This window comes from Oncorhynchus mykiss, chromosome 21, assembly GCF_013265735.2.
Source record: "Oncorhynchus mykiss isolate Arlee chromosome 21, USDA_OmykA_1.1, whole genome shotgun sequence".
NCBI lineage: Eukaryota > Metazoa > Chordata > Actinopteri > Salmoniformes > Salmonidae > Oncorhynchus > Oncorhynchus mykiss.
In genome coordinates this window covers 11355204-11379560 of record NC_048585.1, presented here as the reverse complement: position 1 = coordinate 11379560, position 24357 = coordinate 11355204, and the positions used below count along the sequence as shown (strand labels likewise).

The 24357-nt window shown below is 44.8% G+C and overlaps 2 protein-coding genes across 2 annotated transcripts; one reads left to right on the top strand and one right to left on the bottom strand.

Annotated features, from left to right (window-relative positions):
- The first annotated feature begins 9203 nt into the window (after positions 1 to 9203).
- Positions 9204 to 12846, top strand: tymp (thymidine phosphorylase). Its single transcript, XM_036956876.1, has 10 exons — positions 9204 to 9430; positions 9842 to 10123; positions 10438 to 10640; positions 10787 to 10885; positions 10995 to 11124; positions 11209 to 11327; positions 11580 to 11742; positions 11942 to 12169; positions 12376 to 12516; positions 12616 to 12846. Exons 2-10 carry the CDS (start codon positions 9985 to 9987, stop codon positions 12753 to 12755), a joined length of 1362 nt encoding a protein of 453 aa, XP_036812771.1. The 5' UTR covers positions 9204 to 9430; positions 9842 to 9984; the 3' UTR covers positions 12756 to 12846.
- A 7691-nt stretch (positions 12847 to 20537) lies between these two features.
- On the bottom strand, positions 20538 to 23563 carry LOC110518478 (U6 snRNA-associated Sm-like protein LSm8). Its single transcript, XM_036956871.1, has 4 exons — positions 23195 to 23563; positions 21713 to 21753; positions 21143 to 21270; positions 20538 to 20878 (listed from the first exon to the last, which is right to left on the bottom strand). The coding sequence occupies exons 1-4, from the start codon at positions 23223 to 23225 to the stop codon at positions 20788 to 20790; spliced, it is 291 nt and encodes a 96-aa protein (XP_036812766.1). The 5' UTR covers positions 23226 to 23563; the 3' UTR covers positions 20538 to 20787.
- Positions 23564 to 24357: the final 794 nt, after the last annotated feature.

The window sequence follows — 24357 nt, the reverse complement described above, 5'->3', positions numbered from 1 at the left end:
TACATACAGGCTCTAACCAATAGTGCAAAAAAGGTATTAGGTGAACAATAGGTAAGTAAAGAATTAAAAACAACAGTAAAAAGACACTGAAAAATAACAGTAGTGAGGCTATATACAGTAGAGGGGCTCTATACAGTAGAGGGGCTCTATACAGTAGAGGGGCTCTATACAGTAGCGAGGCTTTATACAGTAGAGAGGCTCTATACAGTAGAGAGGCTCTATACAGTAGAGAGGCTCTATACAGTAGTGAGGCTATATACAGTAGCGAGGCTTTATACAGTAGAGAGGCTCTATACAGTAGAGAGGCTCTATACAGTAGCGAGGCTATATACAGTAGCGAGGCTATATACAATAGAGAGGCTATATACAGTAGCGAGGCTATATACAGTAGCGAGGCTACATACAGACACCGGTTAATCGGGCTGATGGAGGTTGTTTGTACATTTAGATATGGTTAAAGTGACGCTGCATATATGATGAACAGAGAGTAGCAGTAGCGTATGACTGGTGTGGCTGGGTCTTTGACAATTTTTAGGGCCATCCTCTGACACCGCCTGGTCAGGATGCTCTCGATGTTGCAGCTGTAGAACCTTTTGAGGATCTCAGGACCCATGCCAAATGTTTTTAGTTTCCTGAGGGGGAATAGGCTTTGTCGTGCCCTCTTCACGATTGTCTTGGTGTGTTTGGACCGTTCTAGTTTGTTGTTGATGTGGACACCAAGGAAATTGAAGCTCTCAACCTGCTCCACTACAGCCCCGTCGATGAAAATGGGGGCATGCTCGGTCCTCTTTTTCCTGTAGTCCACAATCATCTCCTTAGTCTTGGTTACTTTGAGGTATAGGTTGTTATTCTGGCACCACCCGGCCAGATGACGGTGTTGGAGTTGTGCCTGGGCATGCAGTCGTGGGTGAACAGGGAGTACAGGAGGGGACTGAGCACGCACCCCTGGGGGGCTCCAGGGCTGAGGATCAGCGTGGCAGATGTGTTGCTATCTACCCTCATCACCTGGGGGTGGCTTGTCAGGAAGTCCAGGATCCACTTGCAGAGAGAGGTGTTTAGTACCTGGATCCTTAACTTAGTGATGAGCTTTGAGGGTACTATGGTGTTGAACGCTGAACTGCAGTCAATGAATAGCATTCTCACATAGGTGTTCCTTTTGTTCAGGTGGGAAAGGGCTGTATGGAGTGCAATAGAGATTGTATCATCTGTGGATCTGTTTGGGCGGTATGCAAATTGGAGTGCGTCTAGGGTTTCTGGGATAATAGTGTTGATGTGAGCCATTACCAGCCTTTCAAAGCACTTCATGGCTACGGACGTGAGTGCTACGGGTCTGTGTTCATTTAGACAGGTTGCCTTTGTGTTCTTGGGCACAGGAAACATGGTGGTCTGCTTGAAACATGTTTGTATTACAGTCTCAATCAGGGACTTTTTGAAAATGTCAGTGAAGACCCCTGCCAGTTGGTCAGCACATGCCAGGAGCACACGTCCTGGTAATCCGTATGGCCCCGCAGCCTTGTGAATGCTAACGTGTTTAAAGGACTTACTCACACTCCTTCCGTGGCCTCCGACTGCTCTTAAACGCTAGTAAAACCAAATGCATGCTTTTCAACCGATCGCTGCCTGCACCCGCATGCCCGCCTAGCATCACCACCCTGGATGGTTCCGACCTACAATATGTGGACATCTATAAGTACCTAGGTGTCTGGCTAGACTGCAAACTTTCCTTCCAGACTCATATCAAACATCTCCAATCGAAAATCAAATCAAGAGTCGGCTTTCTATTCCGCAACAAAGCCTCCTTCACTCACGCCGCCAAGCTTACCCTAGTAAAACTGACTATCCTACCGATCCTCGACTTCGGCGATGTCATCTACAAAATGGCCTCCAACACTCTACTCAGCAAACTGGATGCAGTCTATCACAGTGCCATCCGTTTTGTCACTAAAGCACCTTATACCACCCACCACTGCGACTTGTATGCTCTAGTCGGCTGGCCCTCGCTACATATTCGTCGCCAGACCCACTGGCTCCAGGTCATCTACAAGTCCATGCTAGGTAAAGCTCCGCCTTATCTCAGCTCACTGGTCACGATGGCAACACCCATCCGTAGCACGCGCTCCAGCAGGTGTATCTCACTGATCATCCCTAAAGCCAACACCTCATTTGGCCGCCTTTCGTTCCAGTACTCTGCTGCCTGTGACTGGAACGAATTGCAAAAATCGCTGAAGTTGGAGACTTTTATCTCCCTCACCAACTTCAAACATCAGCTATCTGAGCAGCTAACCGATCGCTGCAGCTGTACATAGTCTATTGGTAAATAGCCCACCCATTTTCACCTACCTCATCCCCATACTGTTTTTATTTATTTATTTACTTTTCTGCTCTTTTGCACACCAATATCTCTACCTGTACATGACCATCTGATCATTTATCACTCCAGTGTTAATCTGCAAAATTGTAATTATTCGCCTACCTCATGCCTTTTGCACACATTGTATATAGACTCCCCCTTTGTTTTCTACTGTGTTATTGACTTGTTAATTGTTTACTCCATGTGTAACTCTGTGTTGTCTGCTCATACTGCTACGCTTTATCTTGGCCAGGTCGCAGTTGCAAATGAGAACTTGTTCTCAACTAGCCTACCTGGTTAAATAAAGGTGAAATAAAATAAAACGTTGGCTACGGAGAGCGTGATCACACAGTCGTCGGGAACAGCTGATGCTCTCATGCATGCCTCAGTGTTGCTTGCCTCGAAGCGAGCATAGAAGTGATTTAGCTCGTCTGGTAGGCTCGTGTCACAGGGCAGCTCGCGGCCGTGCTTCCCTTTGTAGTCTGTAATAGTTTGCAAGCCCTGCCACATAAGACGAGCGTCGGAGCCGGTGTTGTATGATTCAATCTTAGCTCTGTATTGACGCTTTGCCTGTTTGATGGTTCGTCGCAGGGCATAGCAGGATTTCTTATAAGCTTCCGGGTTAGAGTCCCGCACCTTGAAAGCGGCAGCTCTACCCTTTAGCTTAGTGCGAATGTTGCCTATGATCCTAGGCTTCTGGTTGGGGTATGTACGTACAGTCACTGTGGGGACGACGTCCACGATTCACTTATTGATAAAGCCAGTGACTGATGTGGTGTACTCCTCAATGCCATCGGAAGAATCCCAGAACATATTACAGTCTGTGATAGCAAAAGAGTCTTGTAGTTTAGCATCTGATTCATCTGACCACTTTTTTATAGACCGAGTCACTGGTGCTTCCTGCTTTAATTTTTGCTTGTAAGCAGGAATCAGGAAGATAGAGTTGTGGTCGGAAGTATGTCAGGCGTGACTTCCTGACTGTTATCCAGAAACACACACAGTAAGCCAAGACAAATGCTGATCGACAGCTGACTGTGTTATATCAGTTTCACTGACAGTTTCATTCGTGTGTGTAGGGATTTTCCTTTTTTGGTTTGTCTCATCATGAACTCAACAGATTTTTCCAAAACAACAACGATACTGCTTTCCACATTGCTTCTAAATATGAATACACATGTCCACACATCTCTATTATCATATAAATATAAGAACAAAATGTTTGGCCAGTATGGCCCTAACAACCTGGTAACTTTAATATTATGAAAACATTTGGTGACAGAAAGAAAGGAAACATTACAGAAAGGAGATATTACTGCACTGTTGGAGCTGCAACACAAGCATTTCACTACTCACTCACATACATCTGATAAATATGTGTACGTGACCAATAAAATGTAGTTTGATTTGTAAAGGATATCATAAAGGCTCAATGTAGGCTACATCTCAATCCATAGAAAAATGTTTAGCAAATGTATTGAAAATTAAATACAGAAATCAAATTTGCATAAGTATTTACACCCCTGAGTCTATACTTGTAGAAGCACCTTTGGCAGCGATTACAGATTTGCTTTCTCTTGGGTTTGTTTGTATCAGCTTTACACACTGGATTTTTTTTTCTCTCATTCTTCCTTTTCTCACGCTCTGTTCTGTTCTCAAGCTCTGTTAAATTAGATGGGGAGCAGCGAAAAACAGCAATCTTCAAGTCCTTCAATCCACAGATTTTCAATGGGTTCAAGTCTGGGCTTTGGCTGGGCCACTCAAGGACTTTCACATTCTTGTTCTTTAGTCATTCCAGTATTGCTTTGGCTGTATGTTTGGGGTCATTGTTCTGTTGGAACGTGAGTCTTTGCCTCAGTCTAAAGTTGTTTGCACTCTGATGCAGGTCATCATCAAGGATTTGCCTGTATTTGGATCCATTCATTGTTTCTCTGTCCTTGCCAGTCTCCCAGTCCATGCCGCTGAAAAGTATCCCCAAAGCATGATGCTGCCAACATGCTTCACTGTAGGGATGGTGTTAGACGGGTGATGAGCTGTGCCTGGTTTTCTCAACATGGTCTCAGAGCATATCGTATTATTTTGTGCGTATATAAACCAAAACACTCCATTTACTGTGGTATGGTATCTTCTTTTGTGGATGTCCATTATCCATTTTGTTTGATATGTTATGAATTACAATTCATAATACAATATGTTTCGAATTTGTTAAATGTATGACATGTCACGAATTACAATTTGTTGTTGCTAACAGCTAGGTGTCTAACGCTAACTAGCTCTAGGGGTTAAGGTTAGGGGAAGGGTTAGCGAACTTGATAAGTAGTTCCAACGTAGCTAAACATTTGTTTCAATGTTGCTAATTAGCTAAAATGCTAACGTTTTCCGTGATGAGATTCAAACACTCAACCTTGGGGTTGCTAGAAGTTTGTGTTATACACCCACATCCACCCCGACTAATCACCCTACTATTGTTTTTGCCTTAAGAAACTTAACCATTATAGAGGAAATTATTGAATTAACTACCATGTGTTTTAATTGAACATACTATGCTGTTTTTACTTGGATATTTATCCAGTGTTATATTTTAGTATAGGCTTGTCTTGTGTGACTTAGTCATGGGTCTGGGCGTACAGATAAGAGCCGTTTGGGTGCAACTGCAGTATGTGAGATCCTGTTTAACAATCTACAGGAACTTTGATGTGTGAAAACTGTAAGGTAAATATTACGTATTTACCTGCTTTGTTGAATATTGATTGTTGAATTATATGCTTAACAATAGTAAGAGATTTTCATAACTACAAATGCTGTGCTTCTGTAAAGGGATGGTTCCCCTCTAGCTCCCTGCAGCTGGTCTGTGGGTATAGTCAAGGACATGGTGTGAGCCGAGATCGAGAGAGCCTGAGAAAGAGAACAAACCCCTATTTGTTTCTAATCATCTACGCCTCTGAGAAACTAAGCCAGGGTACAGGGAAACAACACCCGGTGAACATAACCACAACATGAACCCAAGGTAGCTTATGATGCCCCGAATCTGCATGGGAGGGGTGGAACCAGCCATGACTAAGCATTTTTAGGTCTGCTATATAGGACCTCTGTTTTTTCTGTACCGTTGAGCTCTCTGCCTTACACTCAAGAGTGTGAGGTCGACCAGCTTCATTATTGCAATTCTTATTAAATAAAGATGATCGTTTGAAGAAATTACAAAGTCTCTCTCACTTGGTTAGAATGTCCTGCTAAACATTCTGGTAACACACAGACACACACACTGCCACATGAACACAGACAAAAACACATTATTCAGCTGTTCACATTTGTCTTGATCGACAGGTTTTCAAGTTTGTTGTTGTTGTTGATGTTAAACATGTCCTCCAGTTATATTGGCTGAGTATCTACAGTGGGGCAAAACATTATTTAGTCAGCCACCAATTGTGCAAGTTCTCCCACTTACAAAGATGAGAGAGGCCTGTAATTTTCATCATAGGTACACTTCAACTATGACAGACAAAATGAGAAAAAAAATCCAGAAAATCACATTGTAGGATTTTTAATTAATTTATTTGCAAATTATGGTGGAAAATAAGTATTTGGCCACCTACAAACAAGCAAGATTTCTGGCTCTCACAGACCTGTAACTTCTTCTTTAAGAGGCTCCTCTGTCCTCCACTCGTTACCTATATTAATGGCACCTGTTTGAACTTGTTATCAGTATAAAATACACCTGTCCACAACCTCAAACAGTCACACTCCAAACTCCACTATGGCCAAGACCAAAGAGCTGGCAAAGGACACCAGAAACAAAATTGTAGACCTGCACCAGGCTGGGAAGACTGAATCTGCAATAGGTAAGCAGCTTGGTTTGAAGAAATCAACTGTGGGAGCAATTATTAGGAAATGGAAGACATACAAGACCACTGATAATCTCCCTTGATCTGGGGCTCCACGCAAGATCTCACCCTGTGGGGTCAAAATGATCACAAGAACGGTGAGAAAAAATCCCAGAACCACACGGGGGGACCTAGTGAATGACCTGCAGAGAGCTGGGACCAAAGTAACAAAGCCTACCATCAGTAACACACTACGCCGCCAGGGACTCAAATCCTGCAGTGCCAGACGTGTCCCCCTGCTTAAGCCAGTACATGTCCAGGTCCATCTGAAGTTTGCTAGAGAGCATTTGGATTATCCAGAAGAAGAGAAGGGAGAATCCAGAAGGGAGAATGTCATATGGTCAGATTAAACCAAAATATAACTTTTTGGTAAAAACTCAACTCGTCGTGTTAGGAGGACAAAGAATGCTGAGTTGCATCCAAAGAACACCCTACCTACTGTGAAGCATGGGGATGGAAACATCATGCTTTGGGGCCGTTTTTCTGCAAAGGGACCAGGACGACTGATCCGTGTAAAGGAAAGAATGAATGGGGCCATGTATCATGAGATTTTGAGTGAAAACCTACTTCCATCAGCAAGGGCATTGAAGATGAAACGTGGCTGGGTCTTTCAGCATGACAATGATCCCAAACACACCGCCCGGGCAACGAAGGAGTGGCTTCGTAAGAAGCATTTCAAGGTCCTGGAGTGGCCTAGCCAGTCTCCAGATCTCAACCCCATAGAAAATCTTTGGAGGGAGTTGAAAGTCCGTGTTGCCCAGCAACAGCCCCATAACATCACTGCTCTAGAGGAGATCTGCATGGAGGAATGGGCCAAAATAGCAGCAACAGTGTGTGAAAACCTTGTGAAGACTTACAGAAAACGTTTGACCTCTGTCATTGCCAACAAAGGGTATATAACAAAGTATTGAGATAAACTTTTGTTATTGATCAAAATTATTGACTAAAAATCCTACAATGTGATTTTCTGGATTTTTTTTCTCATTTTGTCTATCATAGTTGAAGTGTACCTATGATGAAAATTACAGGCCTCTCTCATCTTTTTAAGTGGGAGAACTTGCACAATTGGTGGCTGACTAAATACTTTTTTGCCCCACTGTATACCAGCCTGTTGGTCAGAAAGCCAAGCTGAGAAATGGTAGTCATCTGATTTTGCTCTGAGTACCATTGTGAAACCCTGACCCTGACTACCCTGAACCAAACCAGGCCTATGCACATACAAACCTCGCCTACCCCGTACAAATCATTGCCTTCCTGAACCAAGACAAGCCTACTCTGATGACCAACACCAGGCCGACTACCACCGCTAACCAGGACCAGAGTGTTTCTGTATGACTGAAGACACTTTGGGCGCTAACATTGAATTGCTCAGTGGAGGCTGGTGGGAGGAGATATAGGAGGATAGGCTCATTGTAATGACTGGAATGGAATAATTGGAACAGAGTCAAACGTGGTTTCCATATGTTTGATACCATTCCATCAATTCCATTCCAGCCATTACAATGAGCCCGTCCTCCTGTAGCTCCTCCCACCAGCCGCCACTGGAATTGCTCAAATTCTAAAAGCTCAGTTCAGTGCTTTCAGAGGAAGACAGGTACAGACCAGGGTCAGGGAGTGTTCAGGTAGGTGAAGACAGGTACAGACCAGGGTCAGATGTAAGGATCAGGGAGGGTTCAGGTAGAGGAAGACAGGTACAGACCAGGGTCAGGGAGGGTTCAGGGAGGGTTCAGGTAGAGGAAGACAGGTAAAGATTCATGATAATGGATAGAGTTAATATACTGGATTATAGGTTTGATGTGAGGGGGTGAGGGTAAAGGGAGGGGGTTCGGGTAAAGGGAGGGGTTGAGGGTAAGGGGATGGGGTGAGGGTAAGGGGAGGGGGTGAGGGTTAGGGGATGGAGTGAGGGTAAGGGGAGGGGGTGAGGGTAAGGGGAGGGGGTGAGGGTGAGGGTATAAGGAGGGGTTGAGGGTAAGGGGATGGGGTGAGGGTAAAGGGAGGGAGGGGGGTGAGGGTCAGGGGATGGGGTGAGGGTAAGGGGAGGGGTGAGGGTAAAGGAATGTGGTGAGGGTGAGGGTATTGGGATGATGCGAAATGGTAGGGTCAGATGTTTTTACGTCAAAATGACTGTTTCCCCTTCTGATTCGTGATGGGTTGTGACTACTGTCGTAGTTAATGACTAACTGACCCGCTCCACCACTCACACCCATTGGTCACTAGTCCTTCCATACAGACAGACAGAGAGGGGTATTTGACCGGTGTGTGTTCTCAAGGTTGGAAGACATGACAGTGGTCAGGAGCAGCGTTCCGGTACAGGTAGGAAACTCTTAATAAAAACCTTAACAGACACAGAAAAGAAGAGGAGGAAGGGAAGCTCTGCTGAGGTACACAATAGTAGACTTGGTAGACAGAAGATGCTCTTTGGTAAAAGGGGTAAATTGGTCATCAAAAAGAAAGGAGGACCAAGGTACTCTTCATACAATTAATTACAATGTCTTTATTTGTATGGCATGTTCAATGGAAACAAAGTTTAAAAACTCAGATGCATTTCGGCTGCATGGCCTTCCTCAGAGAGTACAAAGAAATGATAATACAATGTTCTCTTTTCAACATATTTTTCCAATCAGCCCTGATTTGAAGAGGGAGTGGTTACAGCATTCATTGGACAACACCCAGTAAGCAATACAATACACATTAAAAAGTGAAATACTGTAGATATGCTACCAACAAATTTAACTCAAAGCTAGAAGCATCAGAATGCCTAGAAAGGTAGTTCTAAGCTTAAATATGACTGGGCAAAGTGCCAAGAATAGGAGAGCCATCTTTTTCCATAGTACATTAGAACAGTGCAAACGTGGACAATAACGGTCCAGACATAGATGAGGGCAATAGTGCAACATGTCCACTAGATGGCAGCAAATGGACCAATCACAACCCGACAGGAAAGGGGAGAAACCCATGACATGGGTTGTTGACTCAGAGAGAGAAAGACAATAGTTGAACAGTTTTGAACAAATGAATTCCTTCCAAAATGAAGTAGAAGCAAGAGAGAAATAGAGCAAGAGAGAGAGATTATTATTGTTATTATTATTATATATTTTTTCAGTTTCATTTTTCTGGCAAGTTCAGCTGACTAGTTCAGCCAACAGAAACGCCCTGGTCAAACAGACTTTCCAAGACAACACTAGAACTCTTCTAAGTCAAGGTAAGATTTTGGTATTACTCATTTATTGCCACTGGGGCCCACTTGTGTAACTATTAACTGACTGTTACACTGACGTTACTACTTGATTGTAGCAGGTTTACTAACGAGTTAGTTCTATTAACTATGCTGACGATGTATGCCGTTATTTTAGATAATATGGTAACAAAGATGTAGGTTGTTTGTAGAGGTTTGGCTTGGAAATGTTTTTTTGCCTGGTCACATGTGTTGTACATTGAAGTCCACAAGCAAAGGGAGAGAAGGAACGCAACGTGGCAGTTATGAGAGTGAACTGTATTTACGCTGATCAGGGGTGTATTCATTCCGCCGATTCTGTTGAAACATACACACACAATAGTTTAGTGATTTAAAACAATCCCTTGTGTATTTTCCTCTCCTACTTGTCACATGCAGCTGTGTGTCAGTCCGCTGTGTGCCAGTCCGCTGTGTGCCAGTCCGCTGTGTGTCAGTCCGCTGTGTGTCAGTCCGCTGTGTGTCAGTCCGCTGTGTGTCAGTCAGCTGTGTGTCAGTCCGCTGTGTGTCAGTGAGCTGCAGGGATGGCGCACCACGAGCAGAGCAAAGCCACTTTCCCCGAACACATTCGCAAGAAACGGAACGGTGAACAGCTGAGCGCTGGGGAGATCCGAGACTTCGTACAGGGTGTCAAGGACAAGACCATCCAAGAGAGCCAGATTGGTACATACACACACACACACACACACACACAATCCAGCAACGTGCAGGTAGGTCACAGAGTCACAGTGGGTGGGATGCCAGATAAGGCAAGTTATTATAGGTCTGCAGAGAAGAAGACCCCCACACACTTTAGACTGAGTATCAATAGTCAAGCTCAGGCCAAAACCTGCACTCTACTCTACAGTTGAAATTCTGATCTGATGTGTGTATGTGTGTGTGCGCGTGTGTGTGCGTGCGTGTGTGTGTGTGTGTGTCTGCATGTGTGTGTGTGTGTGTGTGTGTGTTTGCTTGTGTGTGTGTGTGTGTGTGTATAGGAGCCATGCTGATGGCAATCTGGCTGAAGGGAATGGTAGCAGAGGAGACTCTCGCACTGACGAAGGAGATGATGATGTCAGGGGAAGTGATGTCATGGCCGGCAGAGTGGGAGGGGCTAATGGTGGATAAACACTCGACAGGTGGAGTGGGGGACAAGATCAGCCTGGTGCTGGCTCCTGCTCTGGCTGCCTGCGGCTGCAAGGTACCTGCCTGGATCCACCTGTGTGTGTGTGTGTGTGTGTGTGTGTGTGTGTGTGTGTGTGTGTGTGTGTGTGTGTGTGTGTGTGTGTGTGTGTGTGTGTGTGTGTGTGTGTGTGTGTGTCTGACTATCAGAAGCTGTGTCCATAGGTACCCATGATAAGTGGCAGAGGTCTGGCACACACAGGCGGCACGCTCGACAAACTGGAGTCCATCCCTGGCTTTAACGTCTATCAGTCAGTACAACAGGTACTCTCTCTCCCTCTCTCTCTCTCTCTCTCTCTCTCTCTCTCTCTCTCTCTCTCTCTCTCTCTCATTTACAAGTTATTAACATGTGATATTGTGGCACCATCCTCAGCTGCATCGAATCCTGGAGGAGGTTGGCTGTTGCATTGTAGGACAGACAGATAACCTGGTGCCTGCTGACAAGGTCATGTACGCTCTGAGAGACGTTACGTCTACAGTCGACAGCCTCCCACTCATCACAGGTCTGCCAACAACAACAACAGCAAACTGGACAACCTTTCAAAGTAGAGAAATGAACATGTGAATAGTGTGTGTGTTCTCTCCAGGCTCTATCATCTCTAAGAAGGGTGCTGAGTCTCTGAGTGCCTTGGTTCTGGATGTGAAGTTTGGGAATGCAGCTCTCTACAAAGACCTGGGCAGTGCCAAGTCACTGGCCCAGTCCATGGTAACCCTAACACTGACACCTGACCTTTACCCCATTCTTGTTTGAATGTCTGGAGGGCCATGTTTTCATGGCCATGTTCTCCTGCCTTGTACTTGATTGATCAAATAAGGTTGTTGATTTAGTTAGGAACTCAACTGGTTGTCAAGTCTGGAATAGAAAGGACATAACACAAAGCAGACTCCTGACCCTTACCATGACCCCTGACCCTTACCAGACCCCTGACCCTTACCTTGACCCCATTCTCTCCTGCAGGTGACAGTTGGGAACAGTTTGGGGATCCGTACGGGGGCGGTGCTTAGTCGTATGAACTGTCCTATTGGTCGCTGTGTGGGGAACACTCTGGAAGTGATGGAGTCCCTGGAGTGTCTAAAGGGGAGGGGCCCAGACGACATACTGGAGCTGGTCACAAGTCTGGGTGAGGAATACACACACACACACACAAACACACTCAGTGAATTGGTTACTTTGGACCAAAACCAAGCAGACCAAGACCTAGTTAGAATGTCAGTTCTGCTCGGGCTTAGCTACAGTCTCGATACAGAAGCTGTGGACGTTCATTACCTTCAAATTCAAGTCAATATTCTGTGTGTGTGTGTGTGTATGTGTGTGTGTAGGTGGGCTGCTGTTGTGGATGATTGGCCGTGCAGGGAGCCTGGAGGAGGGTAAAAAGGTGATCTCTACAACCCTGCAGAATGGTGCAGCCCTGGAAAAGTTCCAGAACATGATGATTGGTCAGGGAGTGGCCAGTCAGATCGCTGCATCACTCTGTTCAACCAACGCAGACTACTACAGCATCCTGAGACGGGCACACTACCAAACAGAACTGGAAACACAGGGCCATGGTAACACACACAGGCACAGATTAACAAATGCAAATGCGCACGCACGCACACACACACACACACATACACACACACACACACACACACACACACACACACACACACACACACACACACACACACACACACACACACACACACACACACACACACACACACACACACACACGTACACACTGCATGACTTTGTCTTTTGGTGTCTGCAGGGACAGTGCTGGACATAGACGGCATGGTTATTGCTCAGGTGCTGCACAGGTTGGGGGCGGGACGTTCGAAGGCCGGAGACCCTGTCAATCACAGCGTGGGGGCGGAGCTTCTGGTGTCTTTGGGACAGAAGGTGGAGAAAGGTGAGAACTCTCTGACCCTGTGTGTGTGTGTGTTAGGGTGTGAAGGGTGTAGGGTCGGTGTCACCCTGATCTGACTCAACCTTTGCCCTCTGACCCCAGGGCAGCCATGGCTGCGTGTCCACTACGAGACTCCGGCGCTGAGTGCAGAGCAGAGACTCGGTCTACAAGGGGCGCTGACACTGGGGCCCGTCGACCAGCTACACACACAGCCACTAGTGGCAGAAATCATACTGCCATAGTGACACAAATCTACTCTATGTTAAAGCTTGATTTGGAGATGACCTGCCTTTGGGAATCTCAGTGTTTAATTTTTAAAGAATGTATAGTTCAGAACTAAAGCCTCTGTCTCCTGCTCTTCACTCTCAAATTCCTCTCTGATTCACTCATATAAAGTCACAACGTTCTGTGGAGACTAAATAGATTTTAACCGTTTCCAGTGAACTGCTATGAATCAGAGTATTGTTATCCAGGAAAACACACATTAAGTCAAGACAGATGTTGATTTACAGCTGAGTTTCATTAGTGTGTGTGCGTGTGTCTGTCTGTCTGTCTGTGTGGTGTGTGTGTGTGTCTGTCTGTCTGTCTGTCTGTCTGTGTGGTGTGTGTGTGTGTCTGTCTGTCTGTGTGGTGTGTGTGTGTCTGTCTGTCTGTCTGTCTGTGTGGTGTGTGTGTGTTATTAATTATATCAGTTTCACTGACAGTTTCATTCGTGTGTGTAGGGATTTTCCTTTTTTGGTTTGTCTCAGCATGAACTCAACAGATTTTTCCAAAACAACAACGATACTGCTTTCCACATTGCTTCTAAATATGAATACACCTGTCCACACATCTCTATTATCATATAAATATAAGAACAAAATGTTTGGCCAGTATGGCCCTAACAACCTGGTAACTTTAATATTATGAAAACATTTGGTGACAGAAAGAAAGGAAACATTACAGAAAGGAGATATTACTGCACTGTTGGAGCTGCAACACAAGCATTTCACTACTCACTCACATACATCTGATAAATATGTGTACGTGACCAATAAAATGTAGTTTGATTTGTAAAGGATATCATAAAGGCCCAATGTAGGCTACATCTCAATCCATAGAAAAATGTTTAGCAAATGTATTGAAAATTAAATACAGAAATCAAATTTGCATAAGTATTTAAACCCCTGAGTCTATACTTGTAGAAGCACCTTTGGCAGCGATTACAGATTTGCTTTGTCTTGGGTTTGTTTGTATCAGCTTTACACATCTGGATTTTTTTTTCTCTCATTCTTCCTTTTGTCACGCTCTGTTCTGTTCTCAAGCTCTGTTAAATAAGATGGGGAGAGGTGAAAAACAGCAATCTTCAAGTCCTTCAATCCACAGATTTTCAATGGGTTCAAGTCTGGGCTTTGGCTGGGCCACTCAAGGACTTGTTCTTTAGTCATTCCAGTATTGCTTTAGCTGTATGCTTGGGGTCATTCATTGTCATTCATTGTTCCCTCTGTCCTTGCCAGTCTCCCAGTCCATGCCGCTGAAAAACATCCCCATTGCATGATTCTGTGCCTGGTTTTCTCAACATGGTCTCAGAGCATTTCGTATTGTTTTGTGCGTATATAATCCAAAACACTCCATTTACTATGATATGTATTGTATCTTTATTTGGGGATGTCCATTATCCATTTTGTATGATATATTATGAATAACAATTCACACGATATGTTTCGAATTTGTTAAACGTATCATATGTCACAAATTACAATTTGTTGTTGCTAACAGCTAAATGGATAACGCTAACTAGCTCTAGGGGTTAAGGTTAGGGGAAGGGTTAGCTAAAAGGGTTAGCTAAACGGGTTAGGGGAAGGATTAGCTAAAAGGGTTAGGGGAAGGGTTAGCTAAAAGGGTTAGGGGAAGGGTTAGCTAAAAGGGTTAGGGGAAGGGTTAGGGGAAGGGTTAGCTAAACGGGTTAGGGGAAGGATTAGCTAAAAGGGTTAGGGGAAGGGTTAGGGGAAGGGTTAGCTAAACGGGTTAGGGGAAGGGTTGGCTAAACGGGTTAGGGGAAGGGTTAGCTAAAAGGGTTAGGGGAAGGGTTAGGGGAAGGGTTAGCTAAACGGGTTAGGGGAAGGGTTAGCTAAACGGGTTAGGGGAAGGGTTAGCTAAACGGGTTAGGGGAAGGATTAGGGGAAGGATTAGCTAAACGGGTTAGGGGAAAGGTTAGCAAAAAGGGTTAGGGGAAGGGTTAGCTAAACGGGTTGGGGAAGGATTAGCTAAACGGGTTAGGGGAAAGGTTAGCTAAAAGGGTTAGGGGAAGGGTTAGCTAAAAGGGTTAGGGGAAGGGTTAGCTAAACGGATTAGGGGAAGGATTAGCTAAACGGGTTAGGGGAAAGGTTAGCTAAAAGGGTTAGGGGAAGGGTTAGCTAAACAGGTTAGGGGAAGGATTAGCTAAACAGGTTAAGGGAAAGGTTAGCTAAAAGGGTTAGGGGAAGGGTTAGCTAAAAGGGTTAGGGGAAGTTTTAGGGGAAGGGTTAGCTAAAAGGGTTAGGGGAAGGGTTAGCTAAAAGGGTTAGCTAAAAGGGTTAGGGGAAGGGTTAGGGGAAGGGTTAGCTTAAAGGGTTAGGGGAAGGGTTAGCTAAAAGGGTTAGCTAAAAGGGTTAGGGGAAGGGTTAGGGGAAGGGTTAGCTAAAATGGTTAGGGGAAGGGTTAGCTAAAAGGGTTTGGGGAAGGGTTAGCTAAAAGGGTTTGGGGAAGGGTTAGCTAAAAGGGTTAGGGGAAGGGTTAGGGGAAGGGTTAGCTAAAAGGGTTAGGGGAAGGGTTAGCTAAAAGGGTTAGCTAAAAGGGTTAGGGGAAGGGTTAGGGGAAGGGTTAGCTAAAATGGTTAGGGGAAGGGTTAGCTAAAAGGGTTTGGGGAAGGGTTAGCTAAAAGGGTTTGGGGAAGGGTTAGCTAAAAGGGTTAGGGGAAGGGTTAGCTAAAAGGGTTAGGGGAAGGGTTAGCTAAAAGGGTTAGCTACACGGGTTAGGGGAAGGGTTAGCTACACGGGTTAGGGGAAGGGTTAGCTAAACGGGTTAGGGGAAGGGTTAGCTAACTTGATAAGTAGTTGCAACGTAGCTAAAAAGTAATTGCAAAGTTGCTAAAGTTTTCTGTGATGAGATTCAAACACGCAACCTTGGGGTTGCTAGACGTTCATGTTATATGCCCACTTATCCACCCCGACCAACCACCCTACTTTAGATTTTGCCTTAAGAAACCTGTCTTATGTAACCATTATAGAGGAAATGATTGAATTAACTACCATGTTGTTTAATTGAACATACTATGCTGTTTTTACTTGGAAAATTATCCATGGTTATATTTTAGTATAGGCTTGTCTTGTGTGACTTAGTCATGGGTCTGGGCATACAGATAAGAGCCGTTTGGGTGCAACTGCAGTATGTGAGATCCTGTTTTAACAATCTACAGGAACTTTGATGTGTGAAAACTGTAAGGGAAATATTACTGCTTTGTTGAATATTGATTGTTGAATTATATGCTTAACAATAGTAAGAGATTTTCATAACTACAAATGCTGTGCTTCTGTAAAGGGATGGTTCCCCTCTAGCTCCCTGCAGCTGGTCTGTGGGTATAGTCAAGGACATGGTGTAAACCGAGATAGAGAGAGCCTGAGAAACAAAACAAACCCCTATTGTTTCTAATACTTTTTGTTTCTGAGAATCTAAGCCAGGGTACAGGGTAACAACACCCGGTGAACATAACCACAAGATGAACCCAAGTTAGCTTATGATGCCCCAAATCTGCATGGGAGGGGTGGAACCAGCCATGACTAAGAATTTCTAGGTCTGCTATATAGGACCTCTGTTTTTTCTGTACCGTTGAGCTCTCTGCCTTACACTCAAGAGTGTGAGGTCGACCAGCTTCATCAGCTGCAATTCTTATTAAATAAAGATGATCGTTTGAAGAAATGACAAAGTCTCACTTGGTTAGAATGTCCTGCTAAACATTCAGGTAACACACAGACACACACACAGACACGCACACAAACACACCGACACATGCACACACACTTGCGCACGCGCACACACACAAACAAACACACACACACACACACACACACACACACACTACTCAGCTGTTCACATTTGTCTTGATTGACATGTTTTTCAGTTAGTTTGTTGTTGTTGTTGATGTTAAACAGGTCCTTCAGTTTATAGTGACTGTGTATCTATACCAGACTGTTGGTTCGAAAGTCAAGCTGAGATACGTTAGTCAACTGATTCTCTCTGAGGACCATTGCGAACCAAACTCTGACTACCTTGATGACCCTGACTACCCTGAGCAAAACCATGGCTATCCTGAACCAAACCAGGCCTACTCACATACAAACCTTGCCGAATTGATACAAAATATTGTGCAGTAATGTCATTTTTCACAGGATAAGTCTGAAACTTTGAACACAGACTGCTGCCATCTGGTGGCCAAAATCTAAAGTACAGCTAGACTGTGAAAATGATGAAGGAAAACAACTTTGGGGGGGAGGGGGGGGGGTTGTATTGTTTTTTACCATATCCAATGTGTTATATTCTCCTACATTAATTTCACATTTCCACAAATTTCCCAGTGTTTCCTTTCAAATGGTATCATGAATATGCATATCTTTGCTTCAGGTCCTGAGCTACAGGCAGTTAGATTTGGGTATGTCAATTTAGGCAAAAAATTGAAAAAAAGGGTATGATCCTTAAGAGTGCTGCCTTTAAATATTTTATTGAGTTTGATAGTGCTATCATTGTGTGATGCCTGACATTGGTGATAAGTGATTGATTGTCTGTAAATTAGGCATTCTGAATTAGATTTCTTGATTCTTCACAATGGCACCCTCTTCTGGTTATCTTGAGTGACACAGGTGGGTTTTATACATACAGAGTAGCATTCTGTTTGTGAGATGTGGTGTAAGTGATGTTATGGGTATAGGCCTATGAAATGCTTTGATTAAGCTCCATTATGTCTTTCATATTTGATAGAAAACCACATCTGTTAAGGCATTAGGGAAGACAGGTCAGATGTTAGGTTGGGACTAGGGAGGGTACGGGTAGAGGAAGACAGGTCAGATGTTAGGTACGGACTAGGGAGGGTACGGGTAGAGGAAGACAGGTCAGATGTTAGGTACGGACTAGGGAGGGTACGGGTAGAGGAAGACAGGTCAGATGTTAGGTACGGACTAGGGAGGGTACGGGTAGAGGAAGACAGATCAGATGTTAGGTACGGACTAGGGAGGGTACGGGTAGAGGAAGACAGGTCAGATGTTAGGTACGGACTAGGGAGGGTATGGGTAGAGGAAGACAGGTCAGATGTTAGGTACGGACTAGGGAGGGTACAAGTAGAGGAAGACAGGTCAGATGTTAGGTTGGGACTAGGGAGGGTACAGGTAGAGGAAGACAGGTACAGACCAGGGTCAGGGAGGGTTAAGGTAGAGGAAGACAGGTACAGACCAGGGTCAGATGAAAGGATCAGGGAGGGTTCAGGTAGAGGAAGACAGGTACAGACCAGGGTCAGGGATGGTTCAGGTAGAGGAAGGCAGGTACAGACCAGGGTCAGATGAAAGGATCAGGGAGGGTTCAGGTAGAGGAAGACAGGTACAGACCAGGGTCAGGGAGGGTTCAGGTAGAGGAAGACAGGTACAGACCAGGGTCGGGGAGGGTTCAGGTAGAGGAAGACAGGTACAGACCAGGGTCAGGGAGGGTTCAGGTAGAGGAAGGCAGGTACAGACCAGGGTCAGGGAGGGTTCAGGGAGGGTTCAGGTAGAGGAAGACAGGTACAGACCAGGGTCAGGGAGGGTTCAGGTAGAGGAAGGCAGGTACAGACCAGGGTCAGGGAGGGTTCAGGTAGAGGAAGACAGGTAAAGATTGATGATAATGGATAGAGTAAATACACTGGATTATAGGTTTGATGTGGGGGGGGGGGGGGTGAGGGTAAGGGGAGGGGTGAGGGTAAGAAGAAGGGTGAGGGTATTGGGATGAGGGGATGTGGTAGGGTCAGATTTATTTAGGTCAAAATGACTGTTTCCCTTTCTGATTCGTGATGGGTTGTGACTACTGTCGTAGTTAATGACTAACTGACCCGCTCCACCACTCACACCCATTGGTCACTAGTCCTTCCATACAGACAGACAGAGAGGGGTATTTGACCAGTGTGTATCCTCAAGGTTGGAAGACATGACAGTGTTCAGGAGCAGCGTTCCGGTACAGGTTGGAAACTCTGAAGTTTTGAAAACCTTAACAGACCCAAATTGAAAGCAATTGCATAAAACGACTATAGATTTGTTCTACTCCTGACTAGTTTTATAGTTATGACCCTACCATTTGTTAAACATATGATATGTCACGAATTACAATTTGTTATTGCTAACAGCTAGGTGGCTAACGCTAACTAGCTCTAGGGGTTAAGGTTAGGGGAAGGGTTAGCTAACTTTCTAACGAGTTGCAACGTAGCTAAAAAGTAGTTACAAAGTTGCTTAATTAGCTAAAATTGTCCGTGATAGGATTCAAGACATTCGTGTTATACAGCCACCCACCCATCCACCCCACTTTTGTTTTTGTCTTTGGTAACCATACCAAACATAACATATTATACTAATTTGAGTTGTCCCAGATTTACTTTTCATTTGCATTCAGGTCAAAGAGCAACATTTTTGTCTCATCAGACCTTTTTCCAAACTTAAGGTGTGCCTTTTCTCTGGAGTGGTTTCCATCTGGCCACTCCCACAAAGCCCAGATGGGTGAAGTCCTGTAGAGACTTGTCCTTCTGGCAGGTTCTCCCATCTTAGCCAAGGAACTCTTTAGTTCTGCCAGAGTGGTCAGTTTCCTGACCATCTTGCCCGGTTTGGTCGGACGGCCAGCTCGAGGCAGTCTGGGTAGTTTCATATCTTTTCAATTTCCCAATGATGGAGACCACTGTGCTCTAGGAAACTTTCGACATTCTTGATATATGGTCCATCATAATTCCATCTCAGAGATCTACAGACAGTTCCTTGGACTTCATGGTATAGTTCCTGCTCTGACATGCACTGTCGCCTCGCTTCAGGTCCTTAGAAAACTTTGCAGTATTTAGTTATTTTATGTATTATTTCTTACATTGTTAGCCCAGAACATCTCAAGTGTTACTACATACAGCCGGGAAGAACTATTGGATATAAAAGTGATGTCAACTTACCATTATTAACATCTGCTAACCATGTGTATGTGACCAATAAAATTTGATTTGTTTCTTTCAAAATGATGTCCGAACAATTGAATTTGCCACAGGTCAACTCCAATCAGGTTGTAGTGCCATCTAGGATGATGGAAGGAAATTGGATGTACCTGAGATCAATGTGGAGCATCAGAACAAAGGAGTGTGAATAGTTATGGAAATTAGATATTTCTAGATTTCAATTTTCAATACATTTGCAAACATTTCCAAAAAACATGTTTTCACTTTGTTATTACAGGGTATTGTGTGTAGATGGTTGAGAAAAAAAAAATATTGAATCCATTTTGAATTCAGGCTGTAACAGCATGTAGAATAAGTCAAGAGGTCTGAATGAATACTTTCTGAAGGTACTGTATATTTACGCAATAAGGCACGAGGGGGTGTGGTATATGGGCACGAGGGGGTGTGGTATATGTGCACGGGGGGGCGGTGTGGTATATGTGCACGGGGGGGTGTGGTATATGTGCACGGGGGGGTGTGGTATATGTGCTCGAGGGGGTGTGGTATGTGCACAGGGGGGTGTGGTATATGTGCACGGGGGGGTGTGGTATATGTGCTCGAGGGGGTGTGATATATGTGCACGAGGGGGTGTGGTATATGTGCACGGGGGGTGTGGTATATGTGCTCGAGGGGGTGTGGTATATGTGCTCGAGGGGGACGTAGTAGTAAAAATAATTGTTTTGTCATACCCATGGTATATGGTCTGATATACCACGGCTGTCAGCCAATCAGCATTCAGGGCTCGATCCACCCCGTTTATTATAGCCCTTTACTCACACTGTTGTTGTGGAGTAACAACACACACTTCATGTTAAACGAAACACTTTATTAAAAAATATCACCACATTCATCAACATCCTATTATTAGTCCCCTGGGTCCTTCACGGGGGAGATAAACTGTGCTCTACAGACAGGGACATCAGCTATTGCTGAGTAGGTGGTGAAAATTGAAACACTACTCTATTTCTAGCTTTCTCTTTCACACTCTCTCTCACACACACAATCACTCAGGTGTAGGGGTCAGCACATCCAAGTTGAGGGGTCAGGGTGAGAGGTCAGTGGACTATAGAGTTAAGGGGTTCAGCGCGGATGTTCCCCAGGTCCAGCGAAGAATCTGTGTCCTCGTCAATCTCCCCAATCACAGCTCTGCAAAATAGAGGAGAGCAGTTGGGCCTGGGTGTACTACTGTTGGGCCTGGGTGTACTACTGTGTGTTGAAGTCTGACCCCCCCCAAAGTGGCCAGTTAAAGTGTTCATTCCCCTCACGGTTTCAGAAATGTTGTCGACACTCAGTCTCTTCACCAATCCAAGTCCTTGATGGGGTGTGAACGGGCGCAGTAAGAGGGAGAGGTCATAAGGGGTCGTTTGGGTGAAAGGGGAGAGTTCCGCCAGAGGTCGACATGATACTTACACGTTGTCTCCTCTGACGATGTATAGTCCCAGGACCACCTGCTCCACGCCCTGAGAGGAACTGAACACACGCTCATGACTCTCATCCAGAATCAGGTTGATGGTCTGGTCAAAGCCCTTCAGGGTGCCCTGAACACACACAGTCAGATCAACGGACCAATCAAAACAGTACACACAGATCAACGGTCCAATCAAGACAGTACACACAGATCAACGGTCCAATCAAAACAGTACACGCACAATCCGATCAACAGTCCAATCAAAACAGTACACACAGATCAACGGTCCAATCAAGACAGTACACGCACAGTGAAATCAACGGTCCAATCAAAACAGTACACGCACAATCAGATCAACGGTCCAATCAAAACAGTACACGCACAGTCAGATCAACGGTCCAATCAAAACAGTACACACAGATCAACAGTCCAATCAAAACAGTACACGCACAGTCAGATCAACGGTCCAATCAAAACAGCACACGCACAAAATCCAGTTTATGGTCCAGTCAAAACCATTCAGACGCACAGATCTGGAGCCAAGTACGGCAGTGAAGTAGCTAGAGACATACCACTATCATCCGTCCGTCAGATGTAACGATGGCCACTGTACCTGAAACACAGCAGCTAAGGAAAACATTTGGGACACTATTTCCAACCTGGTCTCAGGGGTAGACGTAACATAGTAAATGTAAATCCGTGACACTCATCATTTGTATAAGTTACATTTTGTATGGTATGTATTCACTTGTGGATGTCCTTCATCCCAGAAATGTTCCATACACACAAAAAGCTTATTTCCTTCAAATGTTGTGCACAAATTTGTTTACATCCCTGTTAGTGAGCAGTTCTCTTTTGTCAAGATAATCCATCCACTTTACAGGATAGGCATATCAAGAAGCTGATTAAACTGCACGATCACTACACGGGTGCCCCTAAAAGGTCACCAAAATGTGCAATTTTGTCACAACAATGCCACAGATTTCTCAAGTTTTGAGGGAGTGTGCAATTGGCATGCTGACTGCAGGAATGTCCACCAGGGCTGTTGCCAGAGAATTTAATGTTCATTTCTCTACCATAATGTCATTTTAGAGAATTTGGCAGTACTTCTAATCACAGACCATGTGTATGGCGCTGTGTCGGTGAGTGGTTTGCTGATGTCAACGTTGTGAACAGAGGGCCCCATGGTGGCGGTGGGGTTATGGTATGGGTAGGCATAAGCTACGGCCAACGAACACAACTGCATTTTATCGATGGCAATTTGAATGCATAGAGATACCGTGACAAAATCCTGAGGCCCATTGGCGTGCCATTCATCTTGTTTTAGTCACAAGGACCTGTACACAATTCCTGGAAGCTGAAAATGGCCTACATTCTCAGACATGTCACCCATTGAGCATTTTTATTGAATCTTTATTGAACTAGGCAAGTCAGTTAAGCGCAATCGAGGCATATGAGACCAGGCTGCTATTTCATGAGAAGCTGCACATGCAGCAACACTGTTGAGCTTGCACGACAAAATCCATAGTTAGCTTGCTATTATACAATTGGTGGTTCAAGCCCTGAATGCTGATTGGCAGAAAGCCGTTGTATATCAGACAGTATACCACAGGTATGACAAAACATGTAATTAGAACAGTAAAAATACATTTGTAAACAGTTTATAATAGCAATAAGGCACCTCGGGGGTTTGTGGTATATGGCCAATATACCACAGCTAAGGGCTGGATTCAGGCACTCAGCTTTGAGTCGTCCTAAAGATCAGCCCATAGCCGTGGTATATTGGCCATATACCACACCTCCTCGGGCCTTATTGCTTAAATAACACATTTGGATGAACATGTACCCATGTTTGGCTTCCAAAATCATTTGTATTATATTTTATCTAACTAGCGCACAGTTACATGTCATTCTACTAAAAAGTCATATGCGATGCTATTGCTAGCAAAGCTCAATCTAGCAGGCCAAAGCACCCACGCATCAATAATCACACGATTCATCAGCAAAAGTCCCATTCAGTGACTGTACCAGGATGACTTTAGTTCAAAGGATACGGTTGATGTAGCTCTCGAGGGCAGTCGACATGGTGACAACAAAAGACTCGTTCAAATCCGCCGGGTTTCTTTGGAAAACACAAACGTAGCTCCACCGTAGATCACAAAATCGGCGTGCAGGCACAAACCGGAAACAGCATCAGACCAGACTAGATGATTGCAGACCCACTAATTATTTTGGTGTCCAGAAGATGGCGCCGAATCCACAGAAAATGAGTGTCGCGCCGTTCTTTATACCTCAGTGGTGTCGCCCTACCGATCCATGAGTTTACCAGACCGCCCTTTCTAGAGATAATAGGCTTGTTCGACCTTGGATCATAATTAATTACTGATTATTATTTGAAGATCAGTCAGTCACCATTTACCCACAATGCATCATGGATTTGATGTTCTCCAGCCAAAGGGACAGTTTTGCTTCGGTACTGCAGTTTAACTGACACCCGGCCCAGAAAGCCAATTTCCATAGACGCCCACATAGAAAAAAGTAAGATTAGAAAATTCATAATAAGACACTTTAGTCATAACCTTTGTGCATAAAACAGCCATTTCATTATTTGAATTATTTTCCCCCAGTGCTCACAGTTGAAGACAGTTGTCCTGTTGGAGAGCATCAACGTGATGTATCATTGGTCAATTGTGACTGACTGATCTACAAATAATGAGTCGTTATTTATGATACAAGGTGATTTGTAGATCAGTTAGTCAGCAGTCACCAGCAATATGAAACAAGTCCATTAACATGTTAATATTCATCCAATGTCTGCTGTTTTGGGATGACGTCATCACTACTCCCTTTGCACATTGAGTGCTAGTGCACATGTGATGTTGGTCTGTATAAACCAGATAAAACCTGGTCATGAAGAATGTCAGTAGATTACCTTAAACAGTCAGACATATGGATGCAGTCTCTAGCGCTCATTATACCTCAGTGTCTCCAACACTGCTTCTGTTTCTATGGCATACTGCACCTGGGCAGGCTGCTGAGACCCATACTGCACCTGGGCAGGCTGCTGAGACCCATACTGCACCTGGGCAGGCTGCTGAGACCCATACTGCACCTGGGCAGGCTGCTGAGACCCATACTGCACCTGGGCAGGCTGCTGAGACCCATACTGCACCTGGGCAGGCTGCTGAGACCCATACTGCACCTGGGCAGGCTGCTG